The sequence below is a fragment of the Chelon labrosus genome (genome assembly GCF_963514085.1).
Source record: "Chelon labrosus genome assembly, chromosome: 7".
Classification (NCBI taxonomy): domain Eukaryota; kingdom Metazoa; phylum Chordata; class Actinopteri; order Mugiliformes; family Mugilidae; genus Chelon; species Chelon labrosus.
The window spans coordinates 7,810,132-7,829,519 of record NC_140343.1 but is presented as its reverse complement, the minus strand read 5'-3'; the positions used below and the strand labels follow the sequence as shown (position 1 = coordinate 7,829,519).

The following is a 19,388-nucleotide window of genomic DNA, read 5'->3' as shown; positions in this document are numbered from 1 at the left end:
GCGACTGAAAATTTCAGCAAATGCTTGTATCTCCGAACCTCCTCAGTTAACCTTTCCTCGATGTGTTCCATCTTTATTGATCCAAAACAATCGATTTGAAAATTGCGGAGATGGTGAAGCAGCCGGAAATACTAATGTGAAAACACTCTACTACCAAGCGGGCCAATCACAGCTCTTGCGGTAGGGTGTGGGCTGTCGCCGTAGCTACGCCGTCAAGTCAAATTGACGCAGAAGCCTAAACCACCTATTATATTCTGTCACCCATGTATAACAAAAAAAAAACACTGGGAATGAAATACAAAATCTACCTCTACAATCATTTAAAACTCTGTAATACATCACATGGATTCAAGTTTTTAGAATTTTGACAGCAGCTTACATGTTGTATTAACAGTCATCAAATGATTACATAACTACCAAAGTGCAACATGGCAGATAGGTGTGTAGAAGAGAAGGCGTACCTGCTCAATATCCTCCTTGAGAATGCGAATGAAGCGGAAATGATTGGGATTGGGCGACTGAGGGGCCGGTGCTCTATCTTTAGTTACCACCAGGAGGTTAGAAATCTCTGGAATACAAACACACACACAAATATGTAGTAAGAAGTTGTGCACATCACAAAATACTGTTTAGATTGCTATTTGTATTAAGACAAACTTGTTATTTGTGTTGGATAATCCTTCAGAAAAGAGAATGATACGTGTGCCCAAACTGTTGCCATGGTTATGTTATTGTAATACAGCAGATGGTAGATTGATTTTGAAAGTCTGCACCGCTTTCAGACAACAACAACAGACTTTGCCGACAATAAATGAAACAAAAAACAGAAGTGATGGTGACGGTGAGGGAAACTTGGCTCCTGGCAACCAGAAGAGTAATAGAAAGCTACAGATGCTCACACATGCACTGGCGCTCGGCGTTGAAGCAAAACTGCGTTTACATGTGGTAAAGCAACCTCTCAACAGTTACGTCAATGTGGCAGTCATGCGAATAGATATCCAGGTCCAGCTACCATTCTGATTCAGTACGTTTTTATGCACACAGAGTCGGGTGCGTGGGAGGATCAAGTGACACCGTCTTTGTGCTTTATGTTACCATACCAGGCTCGTACGTGAGTATGTCTCTCCCCGAGTGTTTGTGGGTGTCTAATGTTGTGACAAAACCAGAGCACTGTGGTTTAAGGGAAGGAGGGGGGGACTAAAAGTATCTGCACTCCATCAGTGTCACGTCAAAGAGCGTTTACAGCACCGTTCTGTAACATGCAACGTTGTGAGTTTTAACATGCGCTCAAACCTACCATCGAATACTACACACTACACTGCACCCACTCGTTAATCCTTTGACCTCCAGGACTCATTACAGCAACGCCTACACGTCCGCTCTCAAACCACGCATTCGTTCTTCCACCTTACAACTTATGAGTTATATTGAGAATAGTTAAACCCCATGCAATGACAAAAAAAACAACAACAAGAAGTTAACTCTCAGGAAGTGGGCATACAAGTGTGTTATTGTTGTATAACATCATACATATTTTAAAAAGGACGACAACAACACGGCACTGCAGTCTTTTCTCTTCCTGCAAAGCAGAATTACCCTAAGCATAACCCTTAAACTATTATTAGAAGTGTTATGATAACAATTAAGACACACAATACCAAACAAACATAAACAGCTTGACATATCCATGCATACACGGCTCCACCTTTCCCTGAGTGAAGTAAACAGAAGAGTGCTAGTTTGCCTCCGGAAACCCACATTTACAACTCTCTTCCTCCCTGACACCATTTCACAGACACACACACACACACACACACACACACACACACACACAAGGTGTTCTTGCCAGCGCTGTTTCCCTTACCCCCCGTCAGTGACACACATTCACTTAAAGAGCAACTCCACATCATGTAGCGTATGGCGGGAAAGCTTTGCTTCAATGAGCACAGTGGGCTGAAAGATTGAGGTCTGTTTCACTTCTCATCCCATCCAACATTCACAGTCTGGAGTGAGGTGTTGGACTTGTTACCACACCCCAAGGTTTGCACCGCGCGCAGTGCAGAGCAAAGTTTTGTGCTGCACAGGGCATTAAAGCTGCAGAGACTGCAAGATAGCGCTGCATGCAGAACCGTCAGCCTGCTGTAGCAAGTATCTGTCTTAAAAATAGAAGAAATAATGCAAACGGTGCAAATGGTTTTAAGGAAAATGCTCTTTTCAGTCGTCATGATAGACACACTTGTTTGATAGAGTATCATACCCTATCAAGAGTGCAAGAGCGGCAGGATGCGTGTTGGCACACTGTCGGGACAGCGACATTTTTAATATTCATCCATGAGGCAATTTGCGTCACAACTGACGAATTACTTCCGAGTGTGCGACTATCAAAACTTACACCTGCTGTTGATGTGTCTGCTCTAGCTTGTCGACATGACACAGCACAAAAAGCTCCCCTCACGTAAGTAACAGTGTTGGTCTTAAAATTAGCAAACCACAGTAGGAAACATAGCTCTCAAGTTCTCAATAACTCTTGTGGTGCTTTCTGTGCCATTTCTTCTTGCGAAACATTTCACCACAGCCTTTTTAAATGTCACTTCGACGCATAACAAAAACGGACTAGAGTCATACAAAATGTTTTGTCTAGATTAAAAATCATCTTTCACTTTGCATCTGAGCTGTCAACACATACGGACGTACAGATGTCTGCACGTCCGCAGTATAAACTCCATAATAGATAAACAGTGTGCTGAAATACGTGTAATGAAAACTGCTAAGACTAAACTATGCATCTGTAATTTTTGTATATGAATAGAAAGACATGAAACACAAAGCATTTACACAAATGCTATGTTTTTTTGTTTTTTTTCTGGTCTGTGCTCATCTTTGCCAGAATTTGCACTATTACACGCTTCTTCTTAGTCACTGATGAATAATCTAATTTATTCTGTGATGAATTTACCTCTCGGCTGTGGGGGGCAGCAGCGGAGCAGCTGGAACTGGAGGTTGTCGGAGCGGAGGCTGTGACCCTCCAGGTGCTCCAGCAGCTCCTTGAGAGTGGGCCGCAAAGTTTCCGTGCCGTACAGACGGAACCCGTCTTTGGACACGTCGATCTGGAAGTTCTTGTACTGGCGCACGGTGCGGGACTCTTTCAGGTCGATCTGGATGAAGAAAAAGTTCATGTTCCAAAATATCAACTACTGTACATAATAACAAAGCACAGAGCAGAAATACATTGATTTATTTAATCTTATTATCAACTCTAATGGTTCGCGGTTTATTTTTTCAAAGCCATTATTACATTCGAAAGCTAATTTTTCAAACAAGCGTCTGTTAGCGACTCTGCAGACACACCCACAAACAAAAGAACTGTTACAACAAAACATTTATTCAGACCTTGTATAACCCTTTGTACCAAGAAAACTACAGTAATCCAATATAAAATAAACTGTGTGTGTGTGTGTGTACGGCCTTCTGGTTAGTGAGGGCAAGAGAAGGGTTTTCCAGTTCATTGTTTGGGCTGGAGCCTATCCCAGCTGTCATTGGGTGAGAGGCGGGGTACACCCTGGACAGGTCGCCAGTCTATCATCGCAGGGCTAACACAGAGACACAGACAACCATTCACACTCACACCTACGGCCAATTTAGAATCACCAATGAACCTAATGAGCATGTCTTTGGACGGCGGGAGTAAGCCCAGACACAGGGAGAACATGCAAACTGGCTGTGAAGCATCAGTGCTAACCACCACACCACACATCATATCCGTGATGTGACACAGCACAAATGGATCTCATTTCACACGTGCTGTTCAGAAGGTTTATGTCTCATTTAAAGAGGTCACACTGTAAGCAGGGAATGCTTTGTCAATTCCTCCAGCCACATTCGCTGCAACTGACATGTGTAACAACTAGAATTCACTATTTAATCTCATAACAGTGATGCATAACTCCCCAAAAGTTGTCTGGAATCCAACAAATTCCAAAGCATACTCGCAAAACTATTTGCGAACTCCTCTGCCTAATTTCACTTGGATTACATGCAACGTCCTCTTGACGAATGAATAATTCTGCAATACCTCAGTGCAGACCACAGTGATGATGATGTACTGGTAGTCAGTGCAGCTCCAGCGTAGGATGTAAGCTCCTTCCTCATTGCCTTCATGACGCAGCTTGTGGATGGCATACTCCGTACTGCAGGGGGGGGTGGGTAAAAAACAAAAACATGACAAATGGACTCAGTTTTAATAAAAGTAAAGTTTGTCACAACTTAAATGTTCTGTATTCTCACAGTGGGTTGTTTTTCAATTTAGTTTTGGCCTTTACATCACTTTTCCTTACGGGGATTAATAAAAAAAGTTCTTATTGATTCATCTATGAGCGTGAGAACTATGCGACGACGGAACAATAAACTGAAGAGAAGAGGTTGATAAAAGACGACACCTTCATTTAAGTCAAATTTGAAAAGCGGTATATTACTCCCTGCACAGGAGGCAGTCAGGGTGTAGAGGCAAACACAGATAACAGCCAGTAACAGATGGTTTGTGATGGATGTGTTTAATAAGGTGTCCAGTGTTTTGTGAGGAAACAGAAACTTGCTCACACACACACACACGCACACACGCACAACCAATAGACCACAATGAACACGAACCAGATGGGTCCGTGGCAACCGTTGTTGATGTTGTGCACCACCGAAGCTGGGGCCACCTCCTTGCACAGGTAGTGGTGAGCATCCACAGTCAGCCTGAAGTAACCGTCCACCAGGGTTGCAAAGGACAAAGCCTCGGCCTTAGATGCCATTTGCATCTCCTGAAAAACAACAGCAGCAAAGCAGAGATGAAGACGAGGATGCAGGTAGGTGGTGAACAGAGCTGGAGCTATTACCAAACGATACACAGCTCTCCAGGGCACTATATCAAGGATGGGGTGATGTATCACAAACTCAAAATCCATTTTCATGACGAAGAATGATATCACCATTTGTCACGGCTAATAGCACATTTACTTGGAAGCAAAAGAAGAGGCGGCGTGATGGGTGATGACAACCCTGAAACGGTGGTTAATGTGAGTGACTTGTACGTTTGAGGAAATTGCAACAACAAAACCGCAAGGATTTTGTGCAAAAAGTCCTTTTCTGAATAGTCATATACTTAAAGGCCTTTTATGGCAAAATGATAGCAACCCTCTCTGTGAAACACACGGCGCTTCGATCCGTTTGTCTCACCATCTTCTTGTTGTCCTGTCTGTAGATGGTGACCATTGTTTCTTTGATGACGGTGTGTGTGATCTCGTGGAAGTCACAGAACGCCGTCCAGCCTTCGCTTGCCTCCTTCTTTCTGTCGGTTTTCTGCCTTCCATCCTGCTTGTTCTTCTTAGACTTGGCCTTTTCCTTGGAGGTCGCAGACTATTTTAAAAAAAAGAAGAAAAAAAACAGGGCAGATAGGGACATGAAATGAAAATAGTATTACCACATGCTCCACAATGTTTGTCCCAAACTATACTTGCAGTTCTATCACATACAAACATTTAATGACTACTTCTATGAGTGCTTTTAACTGTGATTTACTTTTACACATATCAGCGTTTCCACTTCATATTTGCATGCCTGTTTTCACTCATTTGACCCAGAGTCTCTGTTTAGTTAATCTAAGGGAGGGTGGTGGGAGGCAAGGTCAGGGAAAATGGTGGGATGTGGAATGTTTTAGGGCAGTGTAATTGCTCGGTCCTTCTTTGGTCAGTCAGCTCTGAGCGATACTTTAGTGCGATTCTGTATTTGGTCTAAACACCTTATAATAAATATGCATTAATTTGCCATTTCACACCCTTTTCAAAATTTTTCTTATTATACTTCATGTCTGTTACTCATGTACTGTGAGTAATGTGTTTCACAACTTTATACAACTTAAATTTAGTTTTTAAAACTTACTAATAATGCCCATTTCCAGGTCTGTGCTTTAATCCTCCAACAGAGTAGCCTTGCATGATTCACTTTTTTAAAAAGCCTTATTAATTATTAACGCAATGTTACACAGCCCCTGAGTATAGTCTTTATAGCTTTAAAGCCATAAAAGCACATAATTTTTCTTTGTTTATGTGGCTTTGTGGAAGCATCGTGTCATGAAGCGGCAAGCAGCGAGGTTTACGATTATATTGCGTCAATATAAGCCTTCTTCAAATAACAGGTAATTAATACATCTGCGAGTTCTTTGTAACAACCAGTTTGTCGTGATGTAACTGGAAGCCCCTGAGGTTTTGCGCAGACGTAGTTTCACTCACTGTGGCGGGCATCTGCCTCCAGGAAATGCCAGTGGTGCCAGTAACCAGGACCTGCATGTCGTGGCTTGCCTCCACACTCTGGCTCTGGCTCTGGCTCTGGTTGTAGGATCCTGGATAGAACAAGATAAGAAGAGATAGGACTTTATTTATCCCTGTGGGTTAAATAAAGGTGTTACAGCTGCAGGGAATAACAGCACATAATACAAAAAAAAAAAAAAAAAACAGAATTAGGTAAGACAAGAGTAAACTATAGAACAGTAAATATGTTAAGGTACATGACATATTCACATATTGCATCAGGTTTAAATAGCTAACCAAAAAGTTGAAAAACCAACTTAATGTGTTAATGGAAGGCTGAAGTGGTAGGAGGCTGAATACACATAATGGCATTCATATTCATATCATGAATAAAGACAAAGTTCAATAGGAGTTGCACCAAGTATTGCACCAAAATGACATGAGGTACTGGGATGAGTTGGTATAGACAGATGTATTACGTCCTTTATAAGTATATACAAATAAATAAATAATCATATCGCAAAACTTGTGCAACAAAAGGATAGAAAATTATATACATTAGTTGCTTACTTAGAAGAATATCGTTTTCAAAATGACTTAAATAGTTTATGCATTATGATAGAAGCCTTTTTTTTTTTTTAGTTAGGCTATTTTGTGTTATCAGCAATTCTGTGGGGTCTAGTGTCTACTCTGTGACAAGTGGGTCAATGTGAAATGTAAACACCTCGTTCCTTTCACTTTTGTTTTTTACACCAACTAAACTACCTCCCGCAACGTTTTAGGTACATTTGAATGTCAACAAAGTGCAAAACCTTTCTTTCCTCTTTAGAACTGTGGGTGGGACACCGCAAGCAGTCTGCCTGTAAACATACCAAACTAACCACCGTCACATGACCGTCGTACACCATAACAGCTGATTAAAATATTGCACTATGGGCTATATTAATGCTATGTAAAAGAAATTTGGTATAGGAGATTTTTTTTCCTTCTTCATGTCTCATCTTTTCTCTTTTCTAAATTAAACAATTGAGGGATTAACTCCCCAGTTCTCTTTTTAAAGTCATCCACAATCTTCTTGAATTCCAGTTAAACTACAACTCAAACATCAACCCTCACTGAGATGTCGCATGCCTCTAAATCAGTGGCCTTACCATAGTAACCTCCATTGCAGAGATCTCCTTCCTGCACTACGCTGAGCGAGACAGGCTCAAACAGCTCGCTGCCAAGGCTGCTGGCCAAGCCCTCCAGAGTGGCCAGGTACTTGATCTTCAGGTCATACGGCGTGATGTTGCTGTCCTTGACTGTGCGAGAGTTGAAATCGCTGAGGAACTTCTTGAACACGTTGTTGATGCGGGCACGTGTCAGAAAGTTGCGTTGCTTAATGGTGCGGTTCATCGAGTCCGGGATGAAACGTTTGTAGCTAGTGGGACGAAGACAGACAAGCAGATATTATCGTGGTTATGGACGGGCGGACAGTAGCAAGAGGTTGCGAGATGTAGTTGCGGTTGCGGGGGGAAGTCTAAAGTAATACGAAGTCAATCAGAAATCGCAAATATCTTAAAACCATTGCAAAGTAAGCCGCCTCCTCTCAAAAGTACATTTTCCCGATAAACTAAGTCCATTTGATTCTCAGACAGGAATTTGAACACTGATATGAATCAAACCCATGTATGTGATGGACTAGATAGAATTTACAAGCTTGTTTGTGCCGCTACCTGGGCAAGTACGAACAAATATCTGAATCATCGTAGTAATGGATGAGAAACGCAAAAACTCAAGCACAAATTACACTGTCTGTTTAATTTTTAATTTAAGTATTACCTGATTTCACGGGAAGCAGTTGTCAGCGGTATGTTCATGCTCAGGGCGTAGTGAGTAATAGCAAGCACAGCCATGCCCAAACACTCATTTTCAATCTCATGTTGCTCGGCCTCCGACTGGGACATCCTCAGTGAAATCATGCCGGTCTGAAAGTCATGCTGACCCTGTGTAAGAAATACGGATAATCATCTTTCAGACACACACTGAAAACATGTAAACTTTAAAAGTCTAGAAAAAAACTCTGCACTTTAAATAAAAAAGCGGCAGCCTAATCAATACAGGCATTCCATAAATATTATGTGAAGTTTATGTGAATTTTCCAGATACAACGAGAGAACTACGCATGTGGATCATTCTGAGTAAGCAATGTCAACCTAGCAAACAAGCACCTGGGCGAAAAGGTAGTTCAGGGACTCCGCATCAAGTAAGGGAGTTCCCTCTGGGGTTTTCTGTGTGATCTGGCCTCTGAGTTTACTGATGCAGTGTCTCCAGACTGGTGACTCGCCTTCAGTGCTGCCATGCCAGTTCCTGAAATAAAACCTGACAGAGCAGACACAGTGAAACATGTTAGCAGAAGTAATACAGAATGTGAAAGTAAGAAAAGCACTTATGGCTTTTTATATCCTGTCAATTCCAGAAAACAGTTTTTTTTTGCTGTGGCTGCTTTAGATGTGCAGGAACTTACCATCAGGTTTTGAAACTACTGACTGATAGTAAGAGGATGTCTGTCTAATATACAACAAAGCAAGTCCCAAGTTTGTATTCATTGATGTTGGCATTCGGGGAAAGAAATCCTTCCTTCCAAATGACAGAATATCAACATTAAAAGAAGAGCTAAAATCTGGTTTTGAAACTACTGACTGAAAGTAAGAGGATGTAAGTCTAATATATAAAAAAGCAAGTCCCAAGCTTGTATTTATTGATGTTGGCGTTTGGGGAAAGAAATCCTTCCTCCCAAATGACAGAATATCAACATTAAAAGAAGGGCTAAACTCTGAATCAGTGCCTGTATGTTGCCGAATGCAGTAAAGCTTTACAAACCATACTTATTTTTGACAAAGCGCCTTGGCATGCACAGAGGAAAAGAAAATGCAATTTTTATGACTCTGCCCATTTACCTCATGTTGTCCTTCCACTTCTACTTTTTATGTAAAGATCGGTAAATGTGGGTTCTTGGGTATTTACGCAATTTTCCAGCTTCCCCATGACCTTCAGAGGACATACAGTACATATGATACCAGTCTGTACGGCGACAGATGCTCGTCCAGAGCCTCCCAAGACCAACAACTGACAAAAGGCAGCAAACATGGACAAAGGTCATCCAAACCAGGGCGGATTTGGAAAAGCAAGCAAAGAAATACACAATAGTGGAGAAAAAAAAAAGAGCAGATAAAAAAAAAAAAAAAAAAAAAACAGCTGCTGAATAATGTTGGCCAGGGAGACAGAGTCAACTAACAGTTATGAAAATATTAATCCTTCTGATACAGATGGGACTCTAAGATAACTGACGAACGCCCTCTCAAATTTGCATTGAGCCAGTCCGCTCAAGTCCGTCTTTTTTTTTTTTTTTTTTGCCCACCACTTTGGTCCAGATTATGTCGACAACTGTTGTGAAATTTCAAACATTCATGTCTAACTTCTGTCTTTAACTGTTAAAAAGTTTGTCCATGCTTAAGACTGCATGTATATCAAGACTTGACCACAATACCCGCTTGTTTGCCTGTCTGCACTTCAGTAGACAAAACAGGCTGCAGCAAGAAGCTCAGACACACAACACGCGCCGCAGTAAGGCTCTATGCACCTAATCTTCTCTAGACCAGCTATTGTCAAAGCAGAGCACAGAGAAAGAGGAAGTGCAAATGACACCACAGTAATGTTGTTTTCCACTCTGCATGCAATACTAGGCTTACCTAACTTGTACAGTGGATTGACTGTAATTCTACTTATCCGTCTTCAAAGTACTAAGAACAAGTAGAGCTGGAGTGCCAATAGTAAAACCGTTTACTACAACCACACTTCAGATTCTGCTTGCTTTCCACAGCGTTACTGCAGCACCAAGCACTTCCTGGTTTCCCAAACGACGGCCAAGCAAAGGACATGACAGGATCGTGCAAGCATTAATCACACATCAAACAAATTAGTGTCATGTTAACTTTGACTAGCACAAACATAACACTGCTGGCCTGTCATATGAAAACTTCATCACCGGACTGATCACAGCCCAAATGTTCCACATAACCTGAATATAATGGGTTAATTATCCTCTTATCATTCTACTCTTGGCATCACATGAAAAGGTTGTAAAACACCATTCTCTGTTCCTAAGTGCACAGTGTGGCTCTTCCAAGATTATGTAAGTTTAAGACCAAAGGTTTAAAATCCACTCCACTAAGCTCAACTTTCTTGGTCCTTTGCTGAATCCCAAACATTACTCGTGATACCTCTGGCTGCTTTCTCTTCTCCTTTTTTATATTAAGCCAAAGGCCTTGATCTAACACACAGCTCATCACAGTTTTGGTTTCAACATATTGAACGCCCACACTGAACGTCACAGAGTTGCTACATCATCTCTGCAAAAGGAAGGTTGCAATCCAGATATCACCAAACACAAAACTCGACTGCAAGTCAGATGGGCCATTTTGCAAAAACACTTCCAACCTAGCTTTGGTGACATCACCCACACGGCAATTTAAATCCTCTGGCAGAACTAGGTTAACCTTATTTAATTCTATCCAGGGGGAACCCACCCTAGGATGCAAAAATGGTAAAAAAGCTCTGAACTGCTGTTAAGGACAGAGGTTAAATTCTTACTCTTACTTAAGACACACTCTTCATGTGGGACAGGAATAACACAACTGAGAACAGTCTTGTCTTGTCCAGTGGTTTGGATTCATAACCATGTGTTATTCAAATGTGAGCCAAATATTTTCTCCAGTTGTTGCTTGAAGTCTGACGGAGGCACAGTTGGTGTTTCTTCAACACTTGCTCCTTCCCCACTATGCAGGAAAGATTCCACTTCCTTGCAGTCAATTTTCATAGGGGTAGGCCAAGGTTCATGCCAACATCTAATTTTGTGGGCTGAGTGTAATGGATCAACTGGACAACCTGCGTGTAGCCATTGCCCGGCCAGGACAAAGCATACTGGCCTTAATTTAGCATTATTAACCTTTGTGTGGTTTGACTTCTCCGTTTGTGCAGCACTTTGGCCGACGTTTGTCATATTTAAATGTGCACTGACAGTAATCCTTACCTCATCCGATAGTGTAACTTGATACTGGTCTCGTCTGTGATCTTGAATTCATAGTTGGGGGGGTACCAGATGCCAGTTTTCTCATTGTACAGGGCAAATAGGTTATGGCACAGGGGAGAGATTGCTGAGAAAGGGAAGCGAAAAGAGGAAGAAAATATCAATATTCAGACCATTAGAGTCATTACACTGGGGCAGTGGCTATTTGCAGCCCATCTGGTGAAAGCATTTAAGAGAAATGGAAAACAATCTGCTTATAAAAGAGATCAAGAGAACAATCAACAGAAGGAGCTACATGCTACACCAGCTCAGTCTCACTTGGCTATTATTAATATTATTCGTCAAATGATGACAGAAATTTAACAGAAAAAGATATTTCTATGGACTTGACAGCCATTAGAAATGGAGAGGTTCTCCTCTGTAACACTGGACACTTACATTTGCATTTATAGATTTCATACAATAAATCAATAAAAAGAGCAGGGACACAGTCAGTGGACATTATGCCCAAGGGGTCTGAAAATGTATCTCCAAAGACATTAAAGATTTTGTCCAGCTGCTCCAGGACAATCATCAAAACAATAGCTTATTAATTGTCAGGAAATCTAGTAGAGGAGAAACCCAACAAATAGGGATACTGCAATTTCTCAGTGTTTTTGAAATATATCCCTTTCATGTAGCAGTTTCCATTCTGCATCATAATATTTTGTCAGGAGTAGTCATGACAGCATACAAACAAAGTATATGGTACCATTACACTATCTGTGTTGCACTGTTTGTTATCAGGCTGATTTGCCTATGATTCAAGCTGCCTCTAAAACTGTTTTTGAATTCCTCCTGCACTGGCGCCAGTCTTCCTGTTTCTCTTCTCGTCCACAATAAGTAATGTAAGCCTAACTTTTGTATGACGTACTACAGTCACAGTCAGATTTACAACACACTCGTCATTACAGCTCTAAAGAGAATAAATAAACAAGTTTAATCTGATTTAGTGCCATTTACTCACAGCATCTCTTGGCCGCATCCACACAGAGCTCCTCAGCAGTGAAGCAGCCTTTTATGTACTCTAGTTGGTTCAACTCTGGTATGTAGAAGTGGATCTCCAGGCCCACGGTGGTAGCAGGGGAGGAGGATAGTTGAGCCCTCTTAGTTTTCCCCATCTTCAAACAGAGTTGCCTGGTCAACTCCATCACCCACAGAGACGGCATTCAGATGCTGGAAAGGTGAAAAAAGAATGGGCGTCAGTGTTTGATTTGTGTTTAACTGAATCCAGACAGACATCCAAGCCAACCTAAAGTGTACAACTGCAAAGTAATCAGTCAAAGCAATCAACGACACTCAACAAAATACACATGCTGTTGAAGCAGCACTAATCCGACCAGTTTTTGTAGGTGAAATGGAACTATATTTTTAATATAATAATACAAAAAGAGTAATAAATACATAAAAGAGTCATACAAGACCTCAAAAATCACACACACTCATAAAGCCATTCTTTGCCATGACATTTAGTTTATAATTTGCAGTATTTGCAGTATGAGGCAATAAAACACATCAATAATCTCCATACAGGAAAGAAAAAAAAACTTTAATGCTCTAATTCCTTCACTGTCAAAACACCGACACACCTCATGTAAAAAAGAAAAAAAAAAAATCATTGCACAAGCACCTATTCACACACGCGCAAGCAGAAACACACAAACATACAAAGAGAGGAAACACAAATAGACAGGACCCTATAACCTACATACTGCAATAACAGCAGACTCAGTGAGAGACTGTGTAGTTTTTGTTATGTCCTTTCTTGCTTGTTGTATATCAAACCAGACAAAACAAATCCATTTAAGTACAGGAACACAAGACATAATGCTATAGGGTGCCAGTCATGGCTTTAAATATTTATTCTTGTAAACCACATGACCTGATGTGTGCCAACACATTCATGTGTAAGTAAAGAGGTCAAGGCTGTCTTTGTCATCATGCTCACCCAGTACAGTTGAATTTCTCCAGAAGAGATTTTCAGTGAGTCATCCCTCTTCCTTTAACAGTGAGTTACTATCAGTCGCCGTCTCAGTGTCGGTTTAACTCACTTTTCCTGCTTGTACTTGAACTCAATGTGTGAATGTGAGTGGATGGTATTTGTTACAGACTCATACTTAAAAATGTCTTTTAGAAATTTGAATGAACCCAACGTGCCAGATACACAGAACCATTTGGGTAGTGGTTTTTGGAAACTATCTGGAAAGGACAGGCACTTAAAACAACAAAACAAAAAACAAAAAATATCTGTCTACTATTGTATCACGGACTAACTTCAACTATATAACAATATGGACAAATCATATCATGTAGCAGGAGTATGCCCAAGTTGAAACAGAAGACTGAGCAGCTTTGAAAGCTAACAAGGAGTCAGGCTAGCTAGCATATCAGTGTACTAATCTTGTAGTCGTTCTAAGAAAAGTAGAAGGCAGTCTTAGGAGTGACATAGGCCAGACAGTAATTCCTGTTGATCGGCCACAAGATAATCTCACAAGAAACCAGCCGGCATTACAAGGTAGAATCAATCAACCTTTAACAAATAAACTGGTTAACAGTTTTTTCTTTTTTTTTTTTTTTTACTAGAGCTATGTTTTGCAATCATGACAAAAGCCACTTTCAGACCTTGGATTAACATCCGACCTGGGCCAAGACTTAAGTACCTGTGGTCACATCCCATCTAGCACTTGAAATTCAATCTCAGCTCCGGACTCTTTATGCAGATAATCACCAGCATTGTTTGGGCCACAGGGGAATAATGTAACTGCTGCCTTTAATGGATCTCTACCGCTGTAGCAATCCCACAAACAGCTGTTCTGTGTGTGTGTCATGACTTGGGGTGATGATACATATTTTGGAACAATTTGCTCTGTCTCTCTCGCTCTACGTCACTGAAAGTACACGCGTTAAGTTAATTATTTATGCATTTATCTTGGCCCCGGCAGTTATTTTAGAGGCGAGAACAAAGCTCAGATTATATATTGAACCCTGAAAGCTTCCACACACACACACATTGTCATTACGCTGTGCCGTTTGAAGAAATGATAGAGGGTTATAAATCAAGACGATTACATAAATTATTTTGTAATAACAGAATCACACAAAGCATTAAATTGTTAAGTCTTGCTGCTGCTTCTTCTTAGATTTATTTATTTATTTATTATCCACTTCAGCTACAAGAATATTTTTAAAGGCTTTACAAATGAACAGACGTTTTTCTTCCCTGGAAAGCATTTCTAACAATTTCGCTAGCACGCTGTTACTGAGTTGGTGATCTTTAATGTGACTCAGAATGCGCTACGTGTTCACACTACCAAAGGATTATGGCTAAATGACTACTTCCAGTTGTGGTCTGAGATCAGCTCACTCAAATGTGCCCTAAATGTGTCCAAACCTGTATTTTATGCTTTTGTTTTACCTTCAGTAAAGTCATTCCACCTTATCCGCATTCGAGTAATTTATAATAACAGGAGCCATTTTTTTTAAATGAAACTGCAGACCCGAAGAAGCACTGGCAATGAACCTAAAGGTGACACTTGTCTACTCAGGTGTAGGTAAATTAAGACGTAACAAATAGAGCCTCTACTAGCACCTACATCTTCCACAAAATAAATAAGGAAGTGCCATATTAAGAATGCAGCCATTAAGAGAGCCAGGCACGGTGCTGACGCTTTTCCTGGCCTTACCGACCATCACAAACCAAAAATAATGATTTTTTTTTGTTTTCCACATAATATCATTTTTTGACGGTGTTTTTTGACAAGTGGTGAAATCAATACAGATTTTCCCTGTGTGACAGCACAGCTGGACGACTGAGTCAAAAAAAATGAGCATTATGGAAAATATGGCTTCCGAGGAATGAAAAGTGAAACTAAAATAGACAGAGCCTTCCTTTTCTCCCATGACAGCCTGCTGTTGCACCCACTTCCCATGGCTGCCTCCCACCAAGGACAGCTGTTTATGACTTCTTCTGCTCATGACTACTCAATAATGTTGAGACGTTTGGAAAGTATTTAAGGCAACTGTTATTTAGTTAAATGTTCGCGAGGAACCATCAGGGTAATTAATGCTGGTTCCTCTTTTATTGCCAGGGCAATAAAACAGGGATGGGTCAGGGCCATCGCACGGGCGTTCACTGTCGGAGAGTGGCAACTATGCTATCAGTCAGCTCGGTTCCAAATTAGTTCCAAGTTTGACCAGTCAGTAGGGATTCTTTGGGGCGACGTCACTCTCACAAAACTAAGATCAGCACTAAAAAACAACCTTGCTTCAAAAATGGTACCCGTGTCCAAGGCTATATCTCTTAGTCGCATTGACGCACAAGCTTTAGTTTCTAATGTTTTCAGTTATAATCTATTAAAATGAAGAGTTGAACTCATATTGAAACTTATTTACAGGTGGTTGTTTTTTAACTTCTCTGATTATTGACCGCACCCATAACTAATGGTAGATTTGAATGTACAGAATGTACAGAATGTACATCCTCCCATTGATGAATGAAACCCGATAATGAAAGAGTCAAGAGATGAGTAATGCAAGTTATTATAATTGAATCAAAGCTTGAACACTGTCAATCAACATTTCTGCTTTTGCTCCTGCTCTGCCTACTCCTGTTCGACAAATTACAAAGGGTTTGTATCAACACATAGGCTTTTCAGTCTCCTACTTGATTACAAGCATTTATGGATTAAATGCTGCCGATATTCATGATTAATCAATCAAGTTCTTCGCAAGGCTGAAACAAGTTATTGATTATGTGATTCCTAAAAGTTAATCATGATATTTTGAGGTCTACTTTATAAATAATGTGACCGACGGAAATTGTGTTGGGGTTGTTGTTCTTTTCCCATTTATTTCAGCTTTTTATGAACTATATTACGTAATCCTGAAGCTTATCAGCAAATTCACCGATAACAAAAACAACTGATGTACCAATGCTGGCTTCTGTGTCTTCCTCCTGAAATATAACTAAAATGATAAATCGTTTATTGAAAATTGTTATTGAGATTGAGTGTCCTTTATTGATGACCAAATCAACCGTCTGTTGATCAACTAATTGATGAATTAACAAAATGTGTCCGCACTAGCTTGATGCTATAACAGATTAGCTCTTGTTCATAACACTGGCTGCTAGTGTGCATGCTAGGCTGGTGCAGGGATTCCCAAAGTGTGTGTGTGAGTGTGTGTGTGCGTGCGTGGGTGAGGGAGTGGTGGTGGTGGGGCGAGTTGTGGCCTCTTACGTCATTTCAGTTTAATTATGGCTATGAAAAAGCTTGTTGTTTTTTTTGTTTGTTTGTTTTTTGTTTTGTTTTTTTAAAAGGTGTGGGGGGATCGGGGGTGCGTCTAGCCGGCTGGGACATAGAAGGGGGTGCGCGGCCAATAAAAGTTTGGAAACCGTTGGGCTAAGGCATTCATTGAAATTAATTAATGATTTAACTGGTGTGCTATACTACCATGGACTTTTCTGTACTGTTGTTTGATGATTCACAGTTGACTGACCCATGAATCACTGAGTGTGTTCATATCATTGTATAAATAATAACTTTAATGTCAAAGTCAGAACACAAACATCTTTTATAAAGCTACCTCAATCGTGTTTGGCTACCAAGGGAAAGCATGAATGAGGAATTTGATCATTTTCGCTTCATTATTCATTACTTAAAACAAAAAAAATCTAATTAAAAAGGTATTTTTTAAATGTATGATTTTAATTTATTCGTATTGCTTTAAAGCATTGTTAGTAAGAATTCAAAAACCAGTGAAATTGATAACAATAATGTTATAATAAATATATATTTTACTGTGACAAAGTCTTTTACTTTTTGAGGTGGGTAATGTCACTTCGATTTACATGCCCTTCCTTTTTTGGTGTTTTTATATAAACGAAAGTTAAGGAACAGGTACTATGTAAAATGTGAAAACAATGGGGCGATTTTCTTTGTAATAGCTCTCGTCGCATTTCAGCAAAATGTGCCACAAATTGTCTCGCTTGCTGAACGCTTCAAAACCACAGCGGGGAGAAAATATGCTGGTAAAGCAGTAACATCACAGAGGCCACTTGGTTATCACAAGAAAAGGTCAAATTGGTCATGATTAGGTTTCTTTGAAGTTAAATATCAGGGTGAATACCAAAAGGTGGGCCTTTCTCTTTCCTTCTACTGAAATGAACTAAGCTAAGCTAAGATCAAACTACTACATAGGTTAGATTTTGATCACAATCCGATATCAAAGCACATTAAAACAACCTCATTATAAAGCCTATAACTGTAGAAACTGTACCGACTGTATCCTATCAGTTAGTATTAGTCACGTCGGTTCTCTTGAGCTGTTTTGCATTTGTCACAATCTACATCACCACACATGTACACAAGTACGTAAGCTCTCATGCCCAAGTTGACTGGGAAATAAGAAAAGTACGAGTATAAACAGCTCTGCACTACAAGAGTAATTACACCTGCCATCGGACATCAATAAACTGAAGACTGATTTAAAAGTTTAAAGTCTGCTGTGGTGAGTTCAGCTGAGGAAAGCTACAAAAAAAAAAAAAGTGGTGGTAAAGCCAAAAAAAAAAAAAGGTTTCTGTCTGTTTGCGTGATTGAAGTGTCTGTGAGGATGTGCTTACTTCTGTCAACCTCAAATGTGTGAAGCCACTCACCCTTCGCTGACAGGATTTTGTCTAATTTAGCACAATATTTGCATAGCAGATTTGGCTGTGGCTGACGTTTGATTTCCCCCCTCCTTCCTTCATTCTCAATGAATCTATGGATTGTCTCCTCAATTAATCAATTAACAGCAAAGTCTTAAAGAGCCAAGAATAGTTGGAAAGTCCCATCTCGAGTTCTTCTTTCGTCAGACTAACTGCAGCAACAGGAGTTATCCAGTTAAGGATCACAAAAGAGAAACAACTGAAAATGTTCGCATTTAAAGAAGAGAACAATTACTATTAGCAACTTTTGCTTGATAAACACCTTAACTGATTGCCAAAAAAACTTTCTGTTAATGATCTGAGCTCAAGATATCGAAATACAGATGAATCAAGGCACTAGTTCATATTTTCTGTGTGGGAGCAGGGTCCCTGAGGCCCCTGTGGTCCCAGAAAATAAATAAATCTTGAACGGACTTTCGGTTTACTTTCTAATCCAACACGATTGAAGTGTTTTCCCTTTCTCCACCTACATTTTCCTTTACACGGTGACGATAACAATCAAGATTGAGTGAGTGAAATCAGTTTAGTGTCAGTGAAATGGTGTTTCATTTAGTTACTAGATCACTTGTGATTCTTCCTGTACATTAAAAAAAAATAAAAACCTTCCTCATACTATCTTCCTCATATTCTGCCTTCAATCCGCCCACTATATTCTTTAGATTAAACATTTTTAGCTCTCGATCTGCCAGCCCCTGTGGCACTGATAATGGGCGAAGACTCGCTGCTGTCAAGTGGCACTGCTTAACGTTAGCCTGCTAGCTAGTTTGTTGACTTTGATAGGCAAAGCAAACAGCAGCTCCGACGGGGCCCCCGCTTGACAGCAACGGGGCACGCTTAAAACCAAGTGGGAATCTTAAACGGAACCAGGCCACGGGGGATGTTCTCGATGGAAACATTTCATAAACGGCTATTTACTCACCTAGCAAGATTTCGCCAGACAGCTGGCAAGTTACTTCCGTCTCTTTAGTACATTAGACGCCCCGGCCGAGTTGGAGGTCCTCTTCGGGAGGCTTTTCTGGACCGCGTTGACGGTTGTTTAAGCTTCAAAATCTTCCCAGGGAATAAATGTCGAGTATCCAAAAGGAACGAAATGAGACGTTAAATCCACGGAAGTCCTCGGTGTGAGGCAGCTCTACCGTCCTTCTTCTCTTCGTGCTAACCCTTCCTGACAAGTCGCCTCCCCTTTCCCGAAAACAACGCAGTGGCCGACTATAAGGCACGGCAGCTGATTGGCTGTTGGGCCGGTCGCTCATGATGACGACATAAGCGCACGACATTTTATGGAGAC

The 19,388-nt window shown here is 40.6% G+C and overlaps 1 protein-coding gene across 1 annotated transcript in view; it reads right to left on the bottom strand.

Annotated features, from left to right (window-relative positions):
- The window catches only part of jak1 (Janus kinase 1), a 29,387-nt gene extending 10,059 nt beyond the window's left edge, over positions 1 to 19,328 (bottom strand). Inside the window, exons 1-12 of the mRNA XM_084547829.1 lie at positions 19,020 to 19,328; positions 12,365 to 12,573; positions 11,362 to 11,485; positions 8,501 to 8,651; positions 8,112 to 8,275; positions 7,442 to 7,710; positions 6,273 to 6,382; positions 5,221 to 5,400; positions 4,648 to 4,805; positions 4,073 to 4,187; positions 2,957 to 3,155; positions 462 to 568 (exon numbers count right to left, since the gene is read on the bottom strand). Of these exons, the coding sequence (XP_084403955.1) occupies positions 462 to 568; positions 2,957 to 3,155; positions 4,073 to 4,187; positions 4,648 to 4,805; positions 5,221 to 5,400; positions 6,273 to 6,382; positions 7,442 to 7,710; positions 8,112 to 8,275; positions 8,501 to 8,651; positions 11,362 to 11,485; positions 12,365 to 12,566 (1,779 nt within the window). The 5' untranslated portion in view covers positions 12,567 to 12,573; positions 19,020 to 19,328. The remainder of the gene's footprint in view (positions 1 to 461; positions 569 to 2,956; positions 3,156 to 4,072; positions 4,188 to 4,647; positions 4,806 to 5,220; positions 5,401 to 6,272; positions 6,383 to 7,441; positions 7,711 to 8,111; positions 8,276 to 8,500; positions 8,652 to 11,361; positions 11,486 to 12,364; positions 12,574 to 19,019) is intronic.
- Between the last annotated feature and the right edge of the window lie 60 nt (positions 19,329 to 19,388).